Source organism: Palaemon carinicauda, chromosome 6 (assembly GCF_036898095.1).
Source record: "Palaemon carinicauda isolate YSFRI2023 chromosome 6, ASM3689809v2, whole genome shotgun sequence".
Lineage (NCBI taxonomy): Eukaryota > Metazoa > Arthropoda > Malacostraca > Decapoda > Palaemonidae > Palaemon > Palaemon carinicauda.
Window position 1 is genome coordinate 86,836,825 of NC_090730.1, and position 19,155 is coordinate 86,855,979.

Genomic DNA, 19,155 nt, shown 5'->3' on the forward strand with positions numbered 1-19,155 from the left:
AGGTAAAATTCTTTGAGAGCTAAGGAGGTTGCTCTCATCTCCAAGGCATTTATGTGATCTCAGCAATCTTTCTCTGTCCAGGAGCCAGATATCATGTGACTGTCCAGGTGGGCTCCCCACCCCTCTTCGGAAGCAACCAAGAAGTGAAGGAACTCTGGAGGAGGCAGCGAGAGCAGGGAACCTCGTAGGAGGTGCTCTTCTTTCAACCACCATTATCAAGAGATGTGTCCAAAAGTTTCTGCCACTGGCAAGATGGGAGAGGAGAATTGACTGTTGCAGGAAGCGAGTAGCTGCCTTCCAGGAAGGAGAAAATCTCTATAGGACAGTGTCAGTGTCTATCACCAGGTAGACTATCCTCTGATCGGTGATAGGACAGATTTCTCCCGATTTATCATGACTCCCAGGGCCTGACAAAATGAGAGAACCCTGTCTTGAAAGCGAAGAAGTTTCACTTCCGATTCCAACAGAATCAATCATCCATGTAGTGGAGTAGGCGGATGCCACTGACATGGGCCCACGATGAGATTAGCTTGATCACTTTAGTGAAAATCTGGGGTGCCGTCAACAGGCCGAACAAAAGGAATTTGAACTTGAAGACCTTCCCTGCTATCCCTACCTGGAGGATCAATGAATTGGGATATGAAAGTAAGCATCTATCAGATTCAGGGTCACCATAAAGTCCTACAGTCTTATCGTTTGCCTGACTGAGGCCATGGTCTCTATCCTGATGGGTGTTTGGAAGATGCAGGCTAGTTGTTGAGAGCTATGAGGTCGATGACTGGTCTCGGCCTCAGAACTCCTTTCTAACAGGACAAAGTTATCTGAAGAAGCCTGGGGAGCAGTTGTCGACCTCTTTGAAGTGCACCCTTCTGCAGCATGCTTTGCACTTCCTTTTGCTGGGCAAGATTTTCTGCCAGCCCTGAAGATATGATGATGATGTCGCTGGAGAATGAATTAGAAGAGGGGGAGAGCTGATGAACAGGAGGAAGTATTCAGAGTGGAGAACCTCCATTGTCCATCTTTCTGCTCCATGGAAACCACCTCTGCAATTGGCCTAGAGGAATCACCCACACTCATGGTAGAACAAGGGGAACGCCCACCCAAACAAAGGCATTTTCCTCTTCCTTGACCCTGATTCTAGTGAGAGGGGAAAGACTGCACTGAAAGGATTTTGAGGATCGAGTGTTGAGGACAAACTCCTCTTCTCTGTGCTGGTCTTCAGGTTGGTTATGAAGCAGGTTTCCCTTGACCTGATGTCAAAGGTTGGGGCTGGGGAAAATACACTTTCCTCTGAAGGATGGAGTCCTGGGTTTCTTTTCAGCATTTCTTGATCTTCGCATCTCTTTCCGCTGGTGGAAAAAGCGACGGCACCCTAAAGAGTGAGTTGTGGAGGGTAAGAACATCCCGACAACCAATGCGCCTGTGAAACCGAGAGGTTATTGCCTCTCGACGCTTCGGCACCTAGTTTGCCCACTGGTTGGCAGCCTGGTTCAAGAGAAACTCTACTGCCCTGGCCCTTGTCATGACAATATCCTTAAAGAGCATGCTTCTTGGTTGAGTCAGTAAGAGCCTTAATGTCTCCAAAGAAGCTGACGGTGCCAGATCAGTGGTCAATCCAGGAAGCCACCTGCACCATTACCATGGCTATGACCTTCATGCGTGAGGCCTCTGCCATCAAGAATGAAACTGGAACCATTACCAATTGTTCAGTAGAGCAGCCTGGAGTCAGCAATGCCACTGCTGGATCAAGAGGATGAGAAGATGACAGGGTCTCTCGAGTACAATAGTACTTCTGCTGTTGAGGGCGAGGGAAAGCCGATGGGATCAAGTGGGAGAATCTCCCTGCTCTAAGCAACTCCTTAGACCTAGAGACCTGGGTCTCTACCTTGCTTAAGGTCTCCTTAGCCAAAACCGACCAAGGAAGATCGAGTCTAAGCCCATTGATTCTCGGGGGGCAGCACAAAAGATCAACCGCTGCCATCTTGCCTTTTCGAGATGTTATTGGTTCTCTGAGGCTGTTTACCGTAGTTATACAGAAAAGCACCTTGAGGAGAGTTGAGTCTATCTACCCCTCTTCTGCCTCCGAAGGACCAGAGAGTGCTGGCCAAGGAAGGTGTCCTTCAGCACCTTCTGGCTCCGAAGTCTTCCTCTACAGGGACGTCATCTCCTGGCTGATAAGAAGGTTCCACTGGAGCTTCTTGCTTCGGAATCCTCACTACATGCAGGTGGAAAAGTCTAGAATCAAGAGGGCATGCCACATTAGGAGCTGTCTTGGTATCCTTACTCTCTTTCTTATGGGCACCTTCTGCTGAGAAGGGAGAAAGGTTGCTAGCTGATGTCCTTGGGTCTATTGATCCCCTGTCATCTATAGGGTGACTGGTAGGTCAATGATCGGTATTCTTTCTTTTTGCTAGAGCAGGATGTTCCTCAGATAACTTGATCGGCAAGAGACGATAGATCTCTACTTTAGAAATCTCTTGGAGAGAGAGAACCTCTATGGATTCTCACCCAAGGGTCTCTCTAAGGGAGATGAACAGAATTCTCTCTGCTCCTGTTGCGCTTTTTACAGATGACTTCGATACAAACGATGCTGGGCAAAAAAAGGGGAGAAATGGGATTCTTCCTCTTTGGAGCCCCCAAACTTGCTTGGGAGAGTGACTGCAACTCTTCCTATGTAGGCAAATGTATCTGAAGTGAAGGCTTAATTGAGGAATACCTTTTAATGGTTGGTTACTCCTGGAAAGAGAAGGCTAAGTCTCTGACGGGTGTCTGGAGTGCCTTGTAAGCTCACATTTTACTTGCCCAGGTTATCAAGAGAAGTAGGATTAAAGAAAGTTCTCTCTCTTACCTCAACTTAACTCTACTGGAGAACCACGCCACAGGTGAACAGATGGTGAGCATTTGTAATGATCTGTATGAGAATGCCTTGAAGATACTTTGCTAGCTGAAGATGATGACTTTCATGTCTAGCATGAACAGGTGAATAATGAGTCTTGTTTGTGGTGATTGGACGACCGATCGCGAGGCGAGCGACTGTTTTTCCTTTAATGAGGGTAGGTTGTATGATCTCAGGTGTTACGTGCGATCAGGGCGAGTGAGCATTGTCCTCAAATGAGGAAACGTCATACGATTGTTTGCGTGTTAAGCGTGACCAGGGCAAGTGTGTTGTTCTCTAACATGGAAAGGTTTTAGGATCGCTTGTGTGTTGAACGCGTTCAGGACAAGTGAGCTTTGTCCTCAATCGAGGAAAGATGTCAAAATCTTTAGAGGGCCGAGCACAAGTTATCCTCTAACAAGGAAAGCTCATGAGATCGCTTGGTAGAGGAGCAAGAGCAAGGGGAGCACTTGGAAGGAGGTAAATGTCTAGAAGATCTTGGCTTGTCCAACAAAAAACGAGACAAGCGTTTGGAGGAATTGTCGCGAGAGTGACAAGGCAAGGAGTGACTAGGAAAGGGACATGCAGGAACACATCTGACAGGTGAGGATCAACGAGAGTAAGTCTGGCAATTGGTGGGATGAAGAGGCGATGGTGAACATCTCAAAATGCATCTAGAAGAGGCTCATTCATGAAGCCCTTGATGAAGGGAGACAACTCTCTGGGGAAGAATGTCTGCTAGTGTGAGAAAGCAGTGATCTATGACTGCAAGGGAGGTGGGAGATTAGATGAGGCGCTGGAGAGTGCTTGCAAGGTGTGTAAGGGAGGAACCTGGACGGCAAGTAAATATAGGTGAAGCTCGCCAAGAAGCACATCTGGAATTGCATGGACAAGGTCTTCAACAAGACTGATAATCCAATGAAGCTCTTACCGAGGATGCTCGTCATCTGGTAAAGCATGAAAAAGAGGGTTTGGAAGTCCTTAGAGAAGGTCGTCTGATTAGCGAGTCATCCTTGGAGGACGAGACCTCCTCTGAAGGCCAGGTCTAGGATTCTCCTCTGGAGAGGAAGGACACAACCTGGCGATTAATCATAAAGGTGAGATCCTAGAGGGGCGATGTTCATCTGCTCGTTGGAATAATGATGAGTCCAAAGAAGGGAAGGGCTGTGGAGTGGGAGAGGCATGTTTAAGAACATCCTCTGCAAGTACCAGGGCGATGACCTAATATTCCCGGGCCAACACTGTTAGCCAGATACTGCTGCAGCTTATACTATGAAGGGGAACTTTGGATACCCAAGGAGGGCTACAGCATACACACAGCATCAGACCTCTGAAAAGAAGAGGGCTCCCACTGAGGTGGTCATACCATTTCGTTAGGGGAGGATGGATGGACCTCTCTGCCCTAGGGATTACCTAAAAGTTAAAGTGCTATGTATTATGTGTAATTTGTACTTTAATACCAAAAGCACTACATGTATTGAAAGTAATTTGCAATAGATTGCATTGGTAGAACATTTTTCAACTTTAATTATGTGTTGTAGCATATGTTAATAGTATTGAACCCTGTATAAATTACCTCAAAGATAGGATATAATTCTTCTTAATTTTGTACTGCAGGAGATTAGAATTCTTTAGAATGATGTGCATCTGTTATTTTTGTATTTTGTATACAACAGCAATCCCTCTATGTACGAAATTAATTGGTTCTGGAGTGACTTTCTTTTCGTGAGTCACGTTTTACATGAAAAATCCCCTAATTTGTTCCAAGCCCTACAAAAAACCACATTAAAATTATAATAAAGCTATAACCACAGTGAAATGGTCAAATACATTTGAATCATTCAATATACCTACACTAACTGTTAATACCTGTAGTAGTTATTAAAACATAATGCAATAATAAATGGAAAATAATACGAAACATCCAGTACAAAACTATACATATACGAAATATGCAGTACCGTATGTACAATACTATTATTATAGCTACCCTTACTATGTTTTCTATCATGCATTAACACCTCGTTTTCTTCAACCGCTGATATTTTTAACAGTAACTATCTTAATGCGATGCAATTAATATTCATTGGTGATACATCAATAAATAACCTACATGTTATTTTTTACCGACTCATATGTTCAAGTTATTTAATTGTGATGCAAGCAAGATTCATTGATGTTGATATGTATGTGAACTTCTGTAGAATTAATAACCTTCAACTGTTCAGTAAAGTTTTCTTTACTGTTATTTATTTGCCAAAATGAAAGAAAGATATATTGCTAATGTTTCCATATGCATAGTAGTTTTTTGGGCTCAAGCCATGTCGTCCTGATGGAAGCTTCCTATTGGCAGCTTTCTAAGGGAAAGCTGGCAATAAGAAGCTTCCATCAGGACGACATGGCCATCTCACCCAAAAATAGATTTTTTGCTTTGCTTCAAATCCGTTTTGTGCGTATGTACGTATAACACAGTACAGTACTGTTCATTGTGTTTTTTTAATTTTAAAATGTACTACTAATATAGAATTAAATTGCAAACAAATAATTGTGACATCAATAAGGAAAATGTATCAAGATCTGTTATTCATTAACTGAAATTAAAGAAAAATATATGAGTAATGCGTTTGATATGTGTAGTAGCATTATGCATTTGTACATACATCACAGTTATGTTCATTATGTTTTTACTTAAAAATGTACTTAGTGACAAAATGTTATTTTCCTTAGTAAAATAAATTTTTGAATATACTTACCCGATGATCATGTAGCTGTCAACTCTGTTGCCCGACAGAAATCTAAGGTCGGGATACGCCAGCGATCGCTATACAGGTGGGGGTGTACACAACAGCGCCATCTGTGAGCAGGTACTCAAGTACTTCTTGTCAACAAGAACTCAATTTTCTCCTCGGTCCACTGGTTCTCTATGGGGAGGAAGGGAGGGTCCTTAAATTCATGATCATCGGGTAAGTATATTCAAAAATTTATTTTACTAAGGAAAATAACATTTTTCAATATTAATCTTACCCGATGATCATGTAGCTGATTCACACCCAGGGTGGTGGGTGGAGACCAGCATACATGTTAACATTAGAAGCTAAGTATCCCGTATTTCATTTTAGCAGTTATTCAAAATAACAAGCATAAAATAAATAAGTACCTGGTAAGGAAGACGACTTGAACAATTACTCTGCCTTTTTAAGTACGTCTTCCTTACTGAGCCTCGCGATCCTCATAGGATGCTGAGCGACTCCTAGGAGCTGAAGTATGAAGGGTTGCAACCCATACTAAAGGACCTCATCAAAATCTCTAATCTAGGCGCTTCTCAAGAAATGATTTTGACCACCCGCCAAATCAAGTAGGATGCGAAAGGCTTCTTAGCCTTCCGGACAACCCAAAAATATTTCAAGAGAAAGATTAAAAAGGTTCTGGAATTAGGGAATTGTAGTGGTGGAGCCCCCACCACTACTGCACTCGTTGTTACGAATGGTCCCAGAGTGTAGCAGTTCTCGTAAAGAGACTGGACATTCTAAAGATAAAAGACGCGAACACTGATTAGCTTTTCCAAAAGGTTGCGTCGAATATATTTTGCAGAGATCTATTTTGTTTAAAGGTCACGGAAGTTGTGACAGCTCTAACTTCGTGTGTCCTTACCTTCAGCCAAGCTTGGTCTTCCTCATTCAGAAGGGAATGAGCTTCTCGTATTAACAGTCTGAAAATAATAGGATAAAGAATTCTCTGACAAAGGCAAAGATGAATTCTTAACTGAACACCATAAAGCTTCAGACGGGCCTCGTAAAGGTTTTAAAATAGAACTTAAGAGCTCTTACAGGACATAATACTCTTTCTAGTTCATTTCCAACCATACGATAAGTTTGGAATATCGAACGATATTGGTCAAGGCCGAGAAGGCAGCTCGTGTTTGGCTAGAAAACCAAGATGTAGAACATGTAGCCGTTTAGGATGAAAATCCGATGTTCTTGCTGAAGGCATGAATCTCACTGACTCTTTTAGCTGTGGTTAAGCATATCAGGAAAAGAGTCTTAAAGGTGAGATCTTTCAGGGAGGCTGATTGAAGTGGTTCGAACCTGTCTAACATAAGGAATCTTAGAACCACGTCTAAATTCCAACCAGGTGTAACCAAACGACGCTCCTTCGTGGTCTCAAAAGACTTAAGGAGGTCCTGTAGATCTTTATTGTTGGAAAGATCTAAGCCTCTGTGACGGAAGACTGATGCCAACATGCTTCTGTAACCCTTGAGTGGGAGCTGAAAGAGATCGCTCTTTCCTCAGATATAAGAGGAAGTCAGCTATTAGAGTTACAGAGGTACTGGTCGAGGAAACGGATACTGACTTGCACCAGTTTCGAAAGATTTCCCACTTCGATTGGTAGACTCTAAGGGTGGATGTTCTCCTTGCTCTAGCAATCGCTCTGGTTGCCTCCTTCGAAAAACCTCTAGTTCTCGAGAGTATTTCGATACTCTGAAGGCAGTGAGACGAAGAGCGTGGAGGCCTTGGAGTACCTTCTTTACGCGTGGCAGACGTAGCAGGTCCACCCTTAGGGGAAGAGTTCTGGGAACGTCTACTAGCCATCGAAGTACCTCGGAAGTTATTTTCTCGCGGGCCAGAGGGGAGCAATTAGCGTCCACTTGCCCCTTCGTGAGAGGCGAACTTCTGCAGTACCTTGTTGACAATCTAGAACGGAGGGAATGCATATAGATCTAGATGAGACCAATCAAGTAGAAAGGCATCTAAAAGAACTACTGCTGGGTCCGGGATAGGTGAGCAAAGTATTGAGAGCCTCTTGGACATCGAGGTTGCGAAGAGATCTATGGTTGGCTGGCCCCAGGAGACCCAAAGTCTCTTGCATACATCCTAGTGGAGGGTCCAATATGTTGGAATTATTGTCCCTCCCTACTGAGACAATCTGCTAAGACATTCAAGTTGCCTTGGAAGAAACTTGTTACTAGTGAAAAGTCTAGACCTGTTGAACAGGAGAGGAGGTCACTTGCGAACTCGTACCATGTCAGAGAGTAGGTCCCTCCTTGCTAGGAGATGTACATCAAAACAGGGAGTTGACCATGTTCACCTCCACTACTTTGCCTTGAAGGAGAGACCTGAAGCTTTTCCAGGTCAGACGTACTGCCAGAAGCTTCTTGCAGTTGAAATGCATTGTCCTTTGACTCGAGTTCCATAATCCCGAGCATTCCCTACCGCCTAAGGTCGCACCCCCGCCTACGTCCGATGCGTCTGAGAAGAGAACGTGGTTGGGAGTCTGAACAGTCAGGGGAAAAACCTATCAAAGGTTGATAAAGTCCTTTCATCCAGTCAGACCAGACTTATCTTCCGGAAACCGGGATCTAGACCGCTTCTAGCGTCTTGTCCTTTTCCAGTGAAGAGCTAAATGAAACCGAAGAGGACGGAGGTGTAGTCTTCCAAGTGACACCAATTGAACCACGGATGACAGTGTCTTAACCAGACTCATCCACAGCCTGACAGGGCCGCGTTCCTTCTTCAGCATCTTCTGGATGAATAGCAGGGCTGGGGGTTGATCGTCTTGTTCAGCCATGTCCTCATCAGAGGGTTCCTCATCCGAAACTGATGAGGAAACGGCAACGGAGTGGGCAACGTCTGACTCGCTGAATCCGGTCGCACTGGTGGATGCGTGACGGAGCCGGACACAAGATCATGGTACTGCTGCACAGTCTGTGAACTGTCAACCATGGGGAAGCGAGAAAGTACAGCGACAACCCGAAACTGTCTAGACTGTCTGGGTTGTGCAGACAACCCCTATAGGGTTGCTGAGGTTGCCGCACTGCGTCACAACAAGTCACCTCTGCTGGTTGTTGAACGTCTTCCTAGTGACACACTGTACGTCCACAACCACCTCCGAGAGTCGCTTAACGTTAACGTGCGACTGGCAGCCCACACTGGGTCGCACCGGAGAAGGAATCATCTCAACTGGCGGACGTGAGTAGGAAATCTCAGCGTCAACAGGGCGTACAACCAACCGGTAGGAAGGTTGTTGGCAAGAAGGTTCTTCTCCGTAAAAAATCCTCTATCAAGGACTAAGCTTGGACTGCATGTCTTGCAACAAAGCCCAAGGTCTATGGGAGCAGGTGAGGCAACAGACGGGGTAGCGACTGAAGCGGAACCATTTACCCTCTCTGGAAGCATGTTATGCTTTAATTAAAGTCCATAGGAGGCTAAGCAGCTTAAGGCTCCTCTCCAAATGACAGAGTCCTCAAGGGAATATCAGAAGGAGGGAGAACAGCACTTTCTCATCTACAGGAACCATGTCCGAGAAAAGCTAGGTTATCTCAGTGAGGGTTTCACTGGAGCATAAGCAGCAGACCAGAAGGCAACGTTATGAAACTGCTTGACAGTCTGTGAACTGTCAAAAACTGAACTGTCAACCACAACAGGAGCGTGAGGACATACAGCACTGGTGTATAGCAGCAGACCAGAAGGCAACGTCATGTAACTGTTTGACAGTCTGTGAGTTGGCAACAACCAAAGTTGTGTGGGGAAGCCTCAACTCTTGACAGACTAGTTTGCTGCGGGCGAGTGGCGGTAACCACAGTGTGTTGCGGAGGCTGACACACCGTGTCAAAACACGGCAGCTTGTGGTAGCTCACGCACGGCAACGGAGTGCTCCGTGTGTCTGTGGGAGTCATCATACGTCTGGCAGGGTTGACTGTGCATGGGTGGAGGAGCTCTCACAACAAGAGTGTGGGAGCAGGCAGCCATGCCGGGCGCACAACCGTGGAAGGCTGTAGGCCCACGGGTGCATCGTCAACCTTCTCCGCAGTCGGAGTGTGGGAGCTGGCAACAACAAAAGCGGAGTGCTGGTGCGTGGGAGAGACTGCCGTGGGTTGCGGAGCATGCCGCATTGCGGCAAAACACGGCAGCTTGACAGCACCTTCCCACTGCTGATGCGGTAGCTCACGCATGTCAACGGAGGGTGCAGCATGAACATGCGTCTGGCAGGGTCGACTGCGCATCGGTGGTGGAACTCTCACAGGTGTGGTGTGGGAGCAGGCAGCCGCAGTATCTGCTGAACGCACAACCGTGGCAGGTTGTAGGTTAACAGGTGCAGTGTCAACCTTCTCAGCACGATACTCCTGCATGAAGGAAGCAAGCTGAGACTGCATATCTGCAGTATGGACCACTAGGGTCTATAAAAGACGGCAACAAACGGAGCTACTGTCCGTTGTGACTGAGGGTCTAAAACAGCTGGTGCGGCAACAGACGGAGTTACTGCCTTTTGCGGTACCACCTTGCCTCTTTCGGAAGGTGTGCACAGGGTTGCCAGGTTGGCCTTTTTTCAGGCCAAAAAACCTCGAATTTGACCCTTTTTTTTTTTTTTTTAATTGGCCTTCAGTAATATCATGAAAAATATGCGGATATTAAGTACTATATATTGGCCTTTTTCTCCATATAGGTTTTTTAAAGCTTCCGTTGTTTGAAAGTTGGCTTATCTCATATAGAAAATCTGGCAACCCTGGGTGTGCAGTCGTCGAAGACTGCAGCGAGTCCGAACTGACCCAGTGGCTACACCTAGGCCGTTGGACTTGCGCGGAAGGGACCGACCTGCACTTAAAAGCTGCAAGTTTGGTCCATGGTTTCTGCGAGAAACCTCTACCGCAGACGAGGAATAAATGGGCTCTCTCGTCTTTGTGTGGGTGGGGTGATAACGTCGGCAACGTGTGTAGATACACCCGAAACCACGGAGGGAAACGTCTGTTCGTCGATCAAGGCCTGTGGAACCCATAAGTCCTTCGACACTACTTCTCCCCTGGGCATGGGAGCTTGTAAGAGGTATCGGACTAGGTGAACAACTGGCACGAACAGACGAACCCTCGAACGCAACACTGTAACACTTTGCGCATATCACTTTATCACTTTTGATTTTCTGTTTGCACTTATTTCACTGAACTCGAAACTTTAAGTGATTTGTACCTGAAACACGCAATCCTATCCTTCATTAAAAGGTAGTAATTGCGAAAACAGTTTTACAATGCAACAGAAAAACATAATGAAAGATAAAGAATTCAGTGGCTGGAAAAGAGACTAAACACTAGATCAAATAAACTACGTTTAAAATCTCTCACGGCATAAAGCCTGGGAACAAGAATAAAACTCTAGAAACGTTTTACCTTCTTCCCCTATAGCGACTAGGGAGAAGAGAATACGAGAACAACGTTACCCGCTTGAACGAAACGTTTATTCTCCTCTCTCTCCCTCCGTCTCTATCTCTCTCTCTCTCTCTTGACTTAGAACCTGAGAGATGAGCCCAATCATATATCGTTAAAACATATTATTTGTTAAAGGAAAAAAACTGAAAGGTTTCCCAAATAAAAAGATCCTTTATTAGAATTAAAACCATTTAAGCTAAGAAAGAATGAACGAAACGCTAGAATCGGTTTACTCTTACTGCAACGTGAAACCGTGAAATACTCTCTCTCTATCGTAACGATAGAGCGCATGTTGAACGTTCTGAACGTCAACAACTGCGGAGACTAAACTAAACGTTAGTTCATCTTTGAAAACAGTACGAGACTATCAAAGAAATTCTTTCAAAAACATTAAAATTAAAAAAGTATACATTCTTAAAAGGAAATACGATATGACGGGCTCAATGTTAATTAACTAGGTTCCAAGTAAGGACCGCCTACTATTAGGAAAGGTCGTAAATAAACAAACATAAAAATTAATTTTATAAGTTTATAATAAATGGAAAGTTAATCGAAGAGGCCTATAAATGGCGGAGAGATATAAAATAAATAGCAAAATTACCAAAAACCTAAACACACTTCCGTCTAAGGGAAGGGTCGGTCATTAAAAAGTGAAAGAGAGACCATACTCTCTTCGTCACCAACACTTCCGTCTAAGGGAAGGGTCGGCCATTTAAAAGTGAAAGAGAGTCCATACTCTCTTCTTCACCATAATTAAATCTATCCAAAACGAGTTCAAGTTTTGAAATGAAGATAAAACCCCTGCATAGCGAAAGCTCAAAACTGGAATAGTGTACTTCACCAAAACGTTGTGAAAACAAATCCAGTTAGGGACGGCGTATTTAGTAGGTCTTGCCTGTGGCACGACAGAGGAAAAATTGAGTTCTTGTTGACAAGAAGTACTTGAGTACCTGCTCACAGATGGCGCTGTTGTGTACACCCCCACCTGTATAGCGATCGCTGGCGTATCCCGACCTTAGATTTCTGTCGGGCAACAGAGTTGACAGCTACATGATCATCGGGTAAGATTAATATTGAAAAATTAATTTTAAATAAATAATAATGCCATTTAAAGGAAAAAAAAAATGTTGCAATCTGTTATTCAAAGACCGAAATGAAAGAAAAAAATATATTGCTAATGTGTTTGATCTGTAGTAGCATTGTGTATTAGTTTATACAATACAGTTCTGTTCATTGTGTTAAATTAGAATTGTTCTTATTGATATAAGATTAACTGTAAATAAATAATCCTGACATTAAAAGGAAAAAACATGCTACTATACAACCTGGTATCTATTTAAAGAAATAAAAGGAAAAAATATCGCTAATGTTTTGATATGCGTAGCAGCATTGTGTGAACGTACATACACACACTACAATGTACTGTTCATTGTGTTTTTTTTAACTTATAAAAGTACTTATTGATATAAAATAGGAGAGCAGGATCTTACATGAATAACTAGCACAAGGTAAGGAGATAACCAATAGGAGGGCAGGATGATGGTGACAAGATTACAGTTTGGCGGTGCACGAATCTTAAAATTATTCTCAGTGCCAAGTGAATCTCGTTTCCTATCTTGAAAAGCGAAAAAAATTTCTGCATCTCATTTCTTATCATTAACTTTTCATTTGCAGAATCTTTTGAATCGAGGCATCACTGTAGTCTGTTCACATGACGTTAGTCACGAGTCAGAGATGAAACATCACAGAGCTTGCTAACAGCAGTCGCAGTAATGTAACTAGATAAATAAAGGGAATTTATAATGCAGAAGTAATATCATCAACCATCATCTGCAACAAGATGGAATTGTCAAATACAACACTAAGAAACGTTATGTTTTCCAGGTATGTAAGATTACATGACGTTTCATTAGGGGAAACGGATGGAACTCCCTGCCTTAGGGTTTGCCTTAAGGTTAAAGGACCAATACTTTTACTCAACTGGCCCCAAAAGGAAGGCAGAGGAGGAAAATCAGAAAGAAGAGTACCAGGGGCGGAAGAAGCTGCTCTAACCTTCTTTGACTTTGAGAATGCCCCCGAAGGCTTATAATCCCCCTTAATGCCTTATCTACAATGACGTCCGCATAACGTCAAAACATGCAAGGTAATACATGTTCACGTACCGGATACGTCATTTACAAATATAAGCCATGTGGCATTTAAAATCACTCGTATTACTGTACCTACAAAAAGGTAGAGCACGTGGTTGTACGTCACACCTAATGAATTCTTTTAAAAAAGTTCCTCCCCTCCCTCATATTAGCCCCTCCTTCTTCTTTCTTCAGCCAACCAAAAAGGCTGAAATTCTAACCTTTATTCCTGATTGTGTAAGAGATATTTTAGTCTGTTTTTACGTTACCATATAGATCCACACCACTCTCTAGCCAATGGTGTCTTCCCTACGCGAGACAGTACTCTAACCCGCATGACAACCTCCAGCTTAGAGATGAGGGGATTCTCCAATCTTACCCTACCACCACCTAAAATATTTGTGATTCTGGTCTTTATTGATGATTATGTAAGGGCTATTTTATTGTACTGTATTTCTATGTTGGCATAAATGTTCAAATCACACAGACAGCATTTTCAAAAGTGAGATGTAGCTGTGACGTTCTTCCCCACCCATCTGGTTCTCCCCTTTGAGTCACATCTAAAAAACCAGTCCTGCATATTGCTGAAAGCTCTGGTCGAATTCCATCACGCTCTTACATAAAACAATCAAACAAAACTATCTCCATATTATATCAGAAAATGTCTCAATCCATATGAATCTGCCCCTTATTTCTTTATAAATTTCTGAATTCCTAAATCTTTTCATGGCATTTTAAAGATAACTTAGGATATTTTCTCAATATCATATCACTGATCACATTTGTAACCCTGATAGCTATAAATACGATAACACACCACGTTTTAATTTTTCTTATTTTACCCCTTATTTTCTCAACTATCATTTTCACATAATATTATTTTCAGGCCCTATTTATATTTTTCATATTAGTATTGTCCATCGTTTTCACGAATGAAAGTTAGCCTAATGTTATATTTTCATTTATTAACATTTTATACTGTATTTGTCACGTAAATCTGAACTGCGTACAGTATTTCATATAAAAAACTGGAATTACCAGAACTTATTTGTCTAATGAACTAAATCTCTCTCTCTCTCTCTCTCTCTCTCTCTCTCTCTCTCTCTCTCTCTCTCTCTCTCTCTCTCTCAAGATATTAAATTATATCACCTCTCTCTCGGGCCAGAAATATTTTTCTTTTGACATCAAATGAAAAGTTTTTTTTTCATTGTATGTTTGCCTCATAAATATTCATGATAATAAACTTCTTGTGCTAAAGGAAACAAACTGATATTTTCTTTACATGTCTGCACAACATAGGGTGTATTACCAACAGGTAGTTTTATATCTTTCACCGGCTATCTATTTTGGAATTACTACACATTCACATAATCACTTTACAATTAATATAAAGTTTTCTTTTACACATACAATCACAGTTCTTTACTATTATTTAGAGTAAAATAATAAAAAAAAAATTATTTTGAAAAATTATTCTAAAATCACTTCACAATAAATAAAAAGAATCTTTTGGTTGTACAGATTGAAATACAACAGAAATTATAGCAAAATATAGAAAAATTATTCTGTAATCAGCAGCAAAACAAATAAACATGGAAATGCAGGTCATTATAGAGAAAGCGTTCATGCATATCCGATGGTGACAAATCTCATACACAGCTACTTAGTGCGGATCTTCTTCCTTATAGTGAAGGAGTTAAGCTTTTCTTCCTCCTCCTCCTGTACTTCTTCCACTGGGAGGATGGCCACTCCCAACATTAATCATAAAGGGAAACTTGGGAACAAGTATACCTTCAGCACTGAGGACAAAACAGATGAGAATCAACTTCAAGGGCACTCATGAAAGTACTACAGAAATTTGGCAGTACTCCTGGGAATTTCTGCATAACGAGAGACATCCTTAAAGAAATAATCACAAAAGCAAACAATCAAGAATAAATAAAAATTAAGAAATAGTAAAATTCTGCCAACAAAGAGCTCCAGCTAGAGAAAGGTATGCTCTCACTGATGGCTGAGTTCTAAGTGAATTGTCTGTGAGCCGGTAGGGGGAGGGGTTGCCTCCCCACTACTGATAAGTAATCACCTATCAGTCCTTAAACCTTGTTATAATTTTAACTGGCGTGTTCCAGGTTTACTGTTTTCTATTCTCTTGTGGTAAAGGATGATAGCTTGTATTTGTATAGGAACAAATAAGTGTTAGAATGGAAGGCCCTTAACACCTTGGACAAAACATGAGAGGTAGAGACAAGAAGTAATTTAACAACTTTCAGAAAACATCACCTTAAATTGAATAAGTAACAATGGATAATTTTTATAAGTTTCCCAATGTTTATATTGCTTTTGTCTCTAGTGACTCGGTACGTTGATGTAACTCCTTAGAAAATAAAAAATATCCTATTTTCTTCATTTTAATATAATAATGCCTCTAGTAAAGTAATGAGACTTACTGTACCAGTGTCTAACGACTATAACATGCTACAGATGTCGTGCCATGTCTTCAGCCTGAATATCAACTTGGTAGTGAGAGCCAGGTGCTCCAGATTGTCAGGATTTTTGTTTGTTTTATATTTCTTTTAGTGGTTTAAAGAAGTCTCCTCCTAGATTTGTTAGAAATTGTGCAATGGAATTGTTTTTCGGTGATCATGATACATTTTCTTTTTGTGTCTCGTGTCGCGGACAATTCACTAATTTACATATTTGTTGTGAGGAGAGTAAAGATCTCACAATCTCTCTTTGGGAATTATGTTTCATGACAGTTGATCAGACTAAAATTCAAAATATAAAAGAAAGCGTACTGTCATTTAGTTCAAGGGGATATCTGAAGAATAGGCTAGAAAATATACCCATGCAGCAGTATTGTCATACATAGCCATATGATCCATATACTACACTAGAAGGTTAGGGAAATTAGCCTACAAGGAAAGAAAATGGCAATTTTTCTAGTACATTCAACATATAACCTACTTTGGAAGAGAAGCAATATGAATGCTGGGAGAAGTTCATAGAAATAAAAGCTAATATATTTTAATGCTTCTTCTACTGCATTCACGCAGCACTATGTGATTCTTCTTCACTTTCTTCCTCCATACAGTTTGCAAGATAATACATTTGCAAACACAGATCTATCTCTTTCCCTATGATACCTACAGCCCCACACTTTCTAATTCTTTTTAGACCATTTAAACTCCCCTATATTATATAATTCACTACAACAGTGTCCAACTTTTCTCTTCCATTTATATTCAATCGTCAACCTTAATGTACATAAAGGAAGATAGAAAAACAATTCCTTAATACAGTACAGTATATTCCAACTTGGACTTTTATGCAAACTCTCATTCCTTTGCAAACAATTCTGTAACTTTCCTAGATTTACTTATTTTCCTCATTTCTATTTATTCTAATAACAACAAAAGTCCCTTTTTAACCTTTCTCAGAAAATTTCAACAAATCTTACTATTTTCAGAAACTATGTTTTATCATCCCTAATCAAGGGTAATAATCTGTCCACATTAGCCACTCCCATTCAGTTCAAAACCACCTTATCAGGCAACTTTGCAATTAAAATACTATTCTTTCTCTGATTTATTGAATAGCTCTATCCATTAAACAGTCACTAAAAAATAAATAAACCTTTTTCTTGGGGCAACTTTTGCTACAAACCAGCTACCTCATCTACATATCGCAAATGCCTGCTTTGCTTTCATCATATACACTTTAACTGATCTCAACTTTTTACCTTGTTAATGCTACACCTTTAATAACTTCCACAATGCACCTCTAGCAGTTTTACTAAAGCCTTTACTATGGTCATATGCTCACTTTTGGAATTTTATTTCCACACTGAAATATTTTGGAGAATTACTTTACAAAAATTCTCCAAATTACAACTGCATATCAATTGCATATAAATGGCACACAACGACAATGATCGTACATATCTAGCCCTATATTGATTTTTCTCTATAAATTGCATATAAATGGCACACAACGACAATGATCGTACATATTGTACTTACTACATCACTAATATTCATGTATCTCATGTAGGTGATGCATATAAAACTAAAACTCAAAATATACGTACATTAGATTTTCTATATTTCAATGGAAAACTTACCTGTAAACTCTGGTGAAACTTGAATAATTGGAATCAAGTTTGTGCATCAAATCTTCAGTTGCAAAATATGAATGATAATTTATGTTTGACTCCTCTAAAGAATCCATAGTAACGCTGGCTGGTGTCTCTTTGTGAGTTTCTATCAAGATACCCAATGTTTTGTTCTCTTTACCTGCTGCAGTTACCTGTAAAAGATTAATATCTTTTGGTGAGCAACATCACACTTTTCATGACACTAAATTAATACAGGACTATTCATTGCTTAAAATGAGCATTGCATTAAAGCACATAATCTCTTGCAAATTAAAAAGTATCAAATATAAATGACATAGATAAGAATACAATAATGGTTTAAATGCCAGTGGACTGGGCCCAAAAATTGGTTAATTAACATATTAAACAGTATCATAATGTAACTCGCAAATCTGGAATAAAAACACACACTATATGTACACTAATAAATACAACACTTATAAGAGAGACTGGAGACTGAGATATTATATAGTGAAATCAGACCCATCAGGGAGCTTTGCACTGGGATGGGTGATCTGTGTTTATTATCATACAGTACAGCATTTATCTATACCTCTAATGCATATAATTCTTTTGGAATACGATCACGGCATACAGTTAGTAATTTATTTGAAGCTAGTGACTCATGCTCATAGAGTTGTTACCTTGCCACGAAAACTGAAATTATAATAACAATAGTCACTCATCAATGTGACCAATTTTTGAAGGTGAGACTGATTACTTCAAATCTTACTTTTAGGAAGACAATTGCAACATTAAAAAGTAGAAGAATTAAATAATAGATGAAATCAATTCTAATAGTTTTTTAACTTATTGCTAACATTTCCAAATTGTGAAGATGCTTACAATGAAATAGGACACAAAATATGAAAATATTATTTGAACTTGTATTTCTACACTGAATGAAAACAGGATGTTGCAATGTATATATTGCACTGTCACAACAAAAAAATAAACAAAATTAAATGTGTTGTTGAAGTAATGATTGAAGAATTTGTTACGACGCTGGTAATGGGATTGGTGACCTACGACCCAATTTGACACTATCATGGGAATGTCTCCAGCGTGATATAGTCGGTTGTTGCCTTGACTGCCCCAATAAAATTGTTGACTAAGCATAACCAGGCTGAAGCTATTCTATATTCCCCCTGGTACACGCCAGAGGGAGGGGAGGCAAACGGGGCCCTGCAATAGCTAAGTGATACTGCGTCATCTTACACTGCTACCTAGAGGGCAGAGGGTCCTTACAGCCCTTCACTAAACAGCAAGCCCATATAATCTGACGACCAGCAGGGTGGACAGGAGAAAAACACCAGACTTGGTGAAGCGCTGTTATATTTTTTATAAGTACCATGTGACTTACACCTAAACTAAATTAAATGTCCTCCGCTGTGTTCCCTTCCCCTCACACGTGACTTGGTTAACATTAACTTTGAAACAGTTCATTTGTTATTTGAGACTTATTAAAGAATATGAGCACGATTAAAAGTAAAGTAAAACATGATGCTCCTGGTTCAAGTGATCTTTTCAACTCAGATTTGAAGAAAGTTACTTTATCCTGAGCTCATTTTGTATCAAATATTTTGTAAATACACTCTGTTATCGAAGCTTAATTGCTTCTTATTCTAATCTTTAAAGTGACATCCACTGTCACAAAGTGGTGGCAGATTGTTGGGATGATAACAGAGTAGAAACAGAGCTAGAAAATAGACAAAAGCAAGTGCTTAAAATTGTCCCCAAAAAAAAGAAAAAAAAAGTTTCAAAAACTTAGTGCTAATAATCAAAGAAGACATCCATGGAAGAA

General features: G+C 40.9%; 1 protein-coding gene across 1 annotated transcript in view; it reads right to left on the bottom strand.

Annotated features, from left to right (window-relative positions):
* Positions 1-19,155, bottom strand: part of LOC137643131 (carboxypeptidase D-like) — a 589,663-nt gene that overhangs the window by 230,112 nt on the left and 340,396 nt on the right. Inside the window, exon 16 of the mRNA XM_068375981.1 lies at positions 17,319-17,503. Coding sequence (XP_068232082.1) covers positions 17,319-17,503 — 185 coding nt within the window. The remainder of the gene's footprint in view (positions 1-17,318; positions 17,504-19,155) is intronic.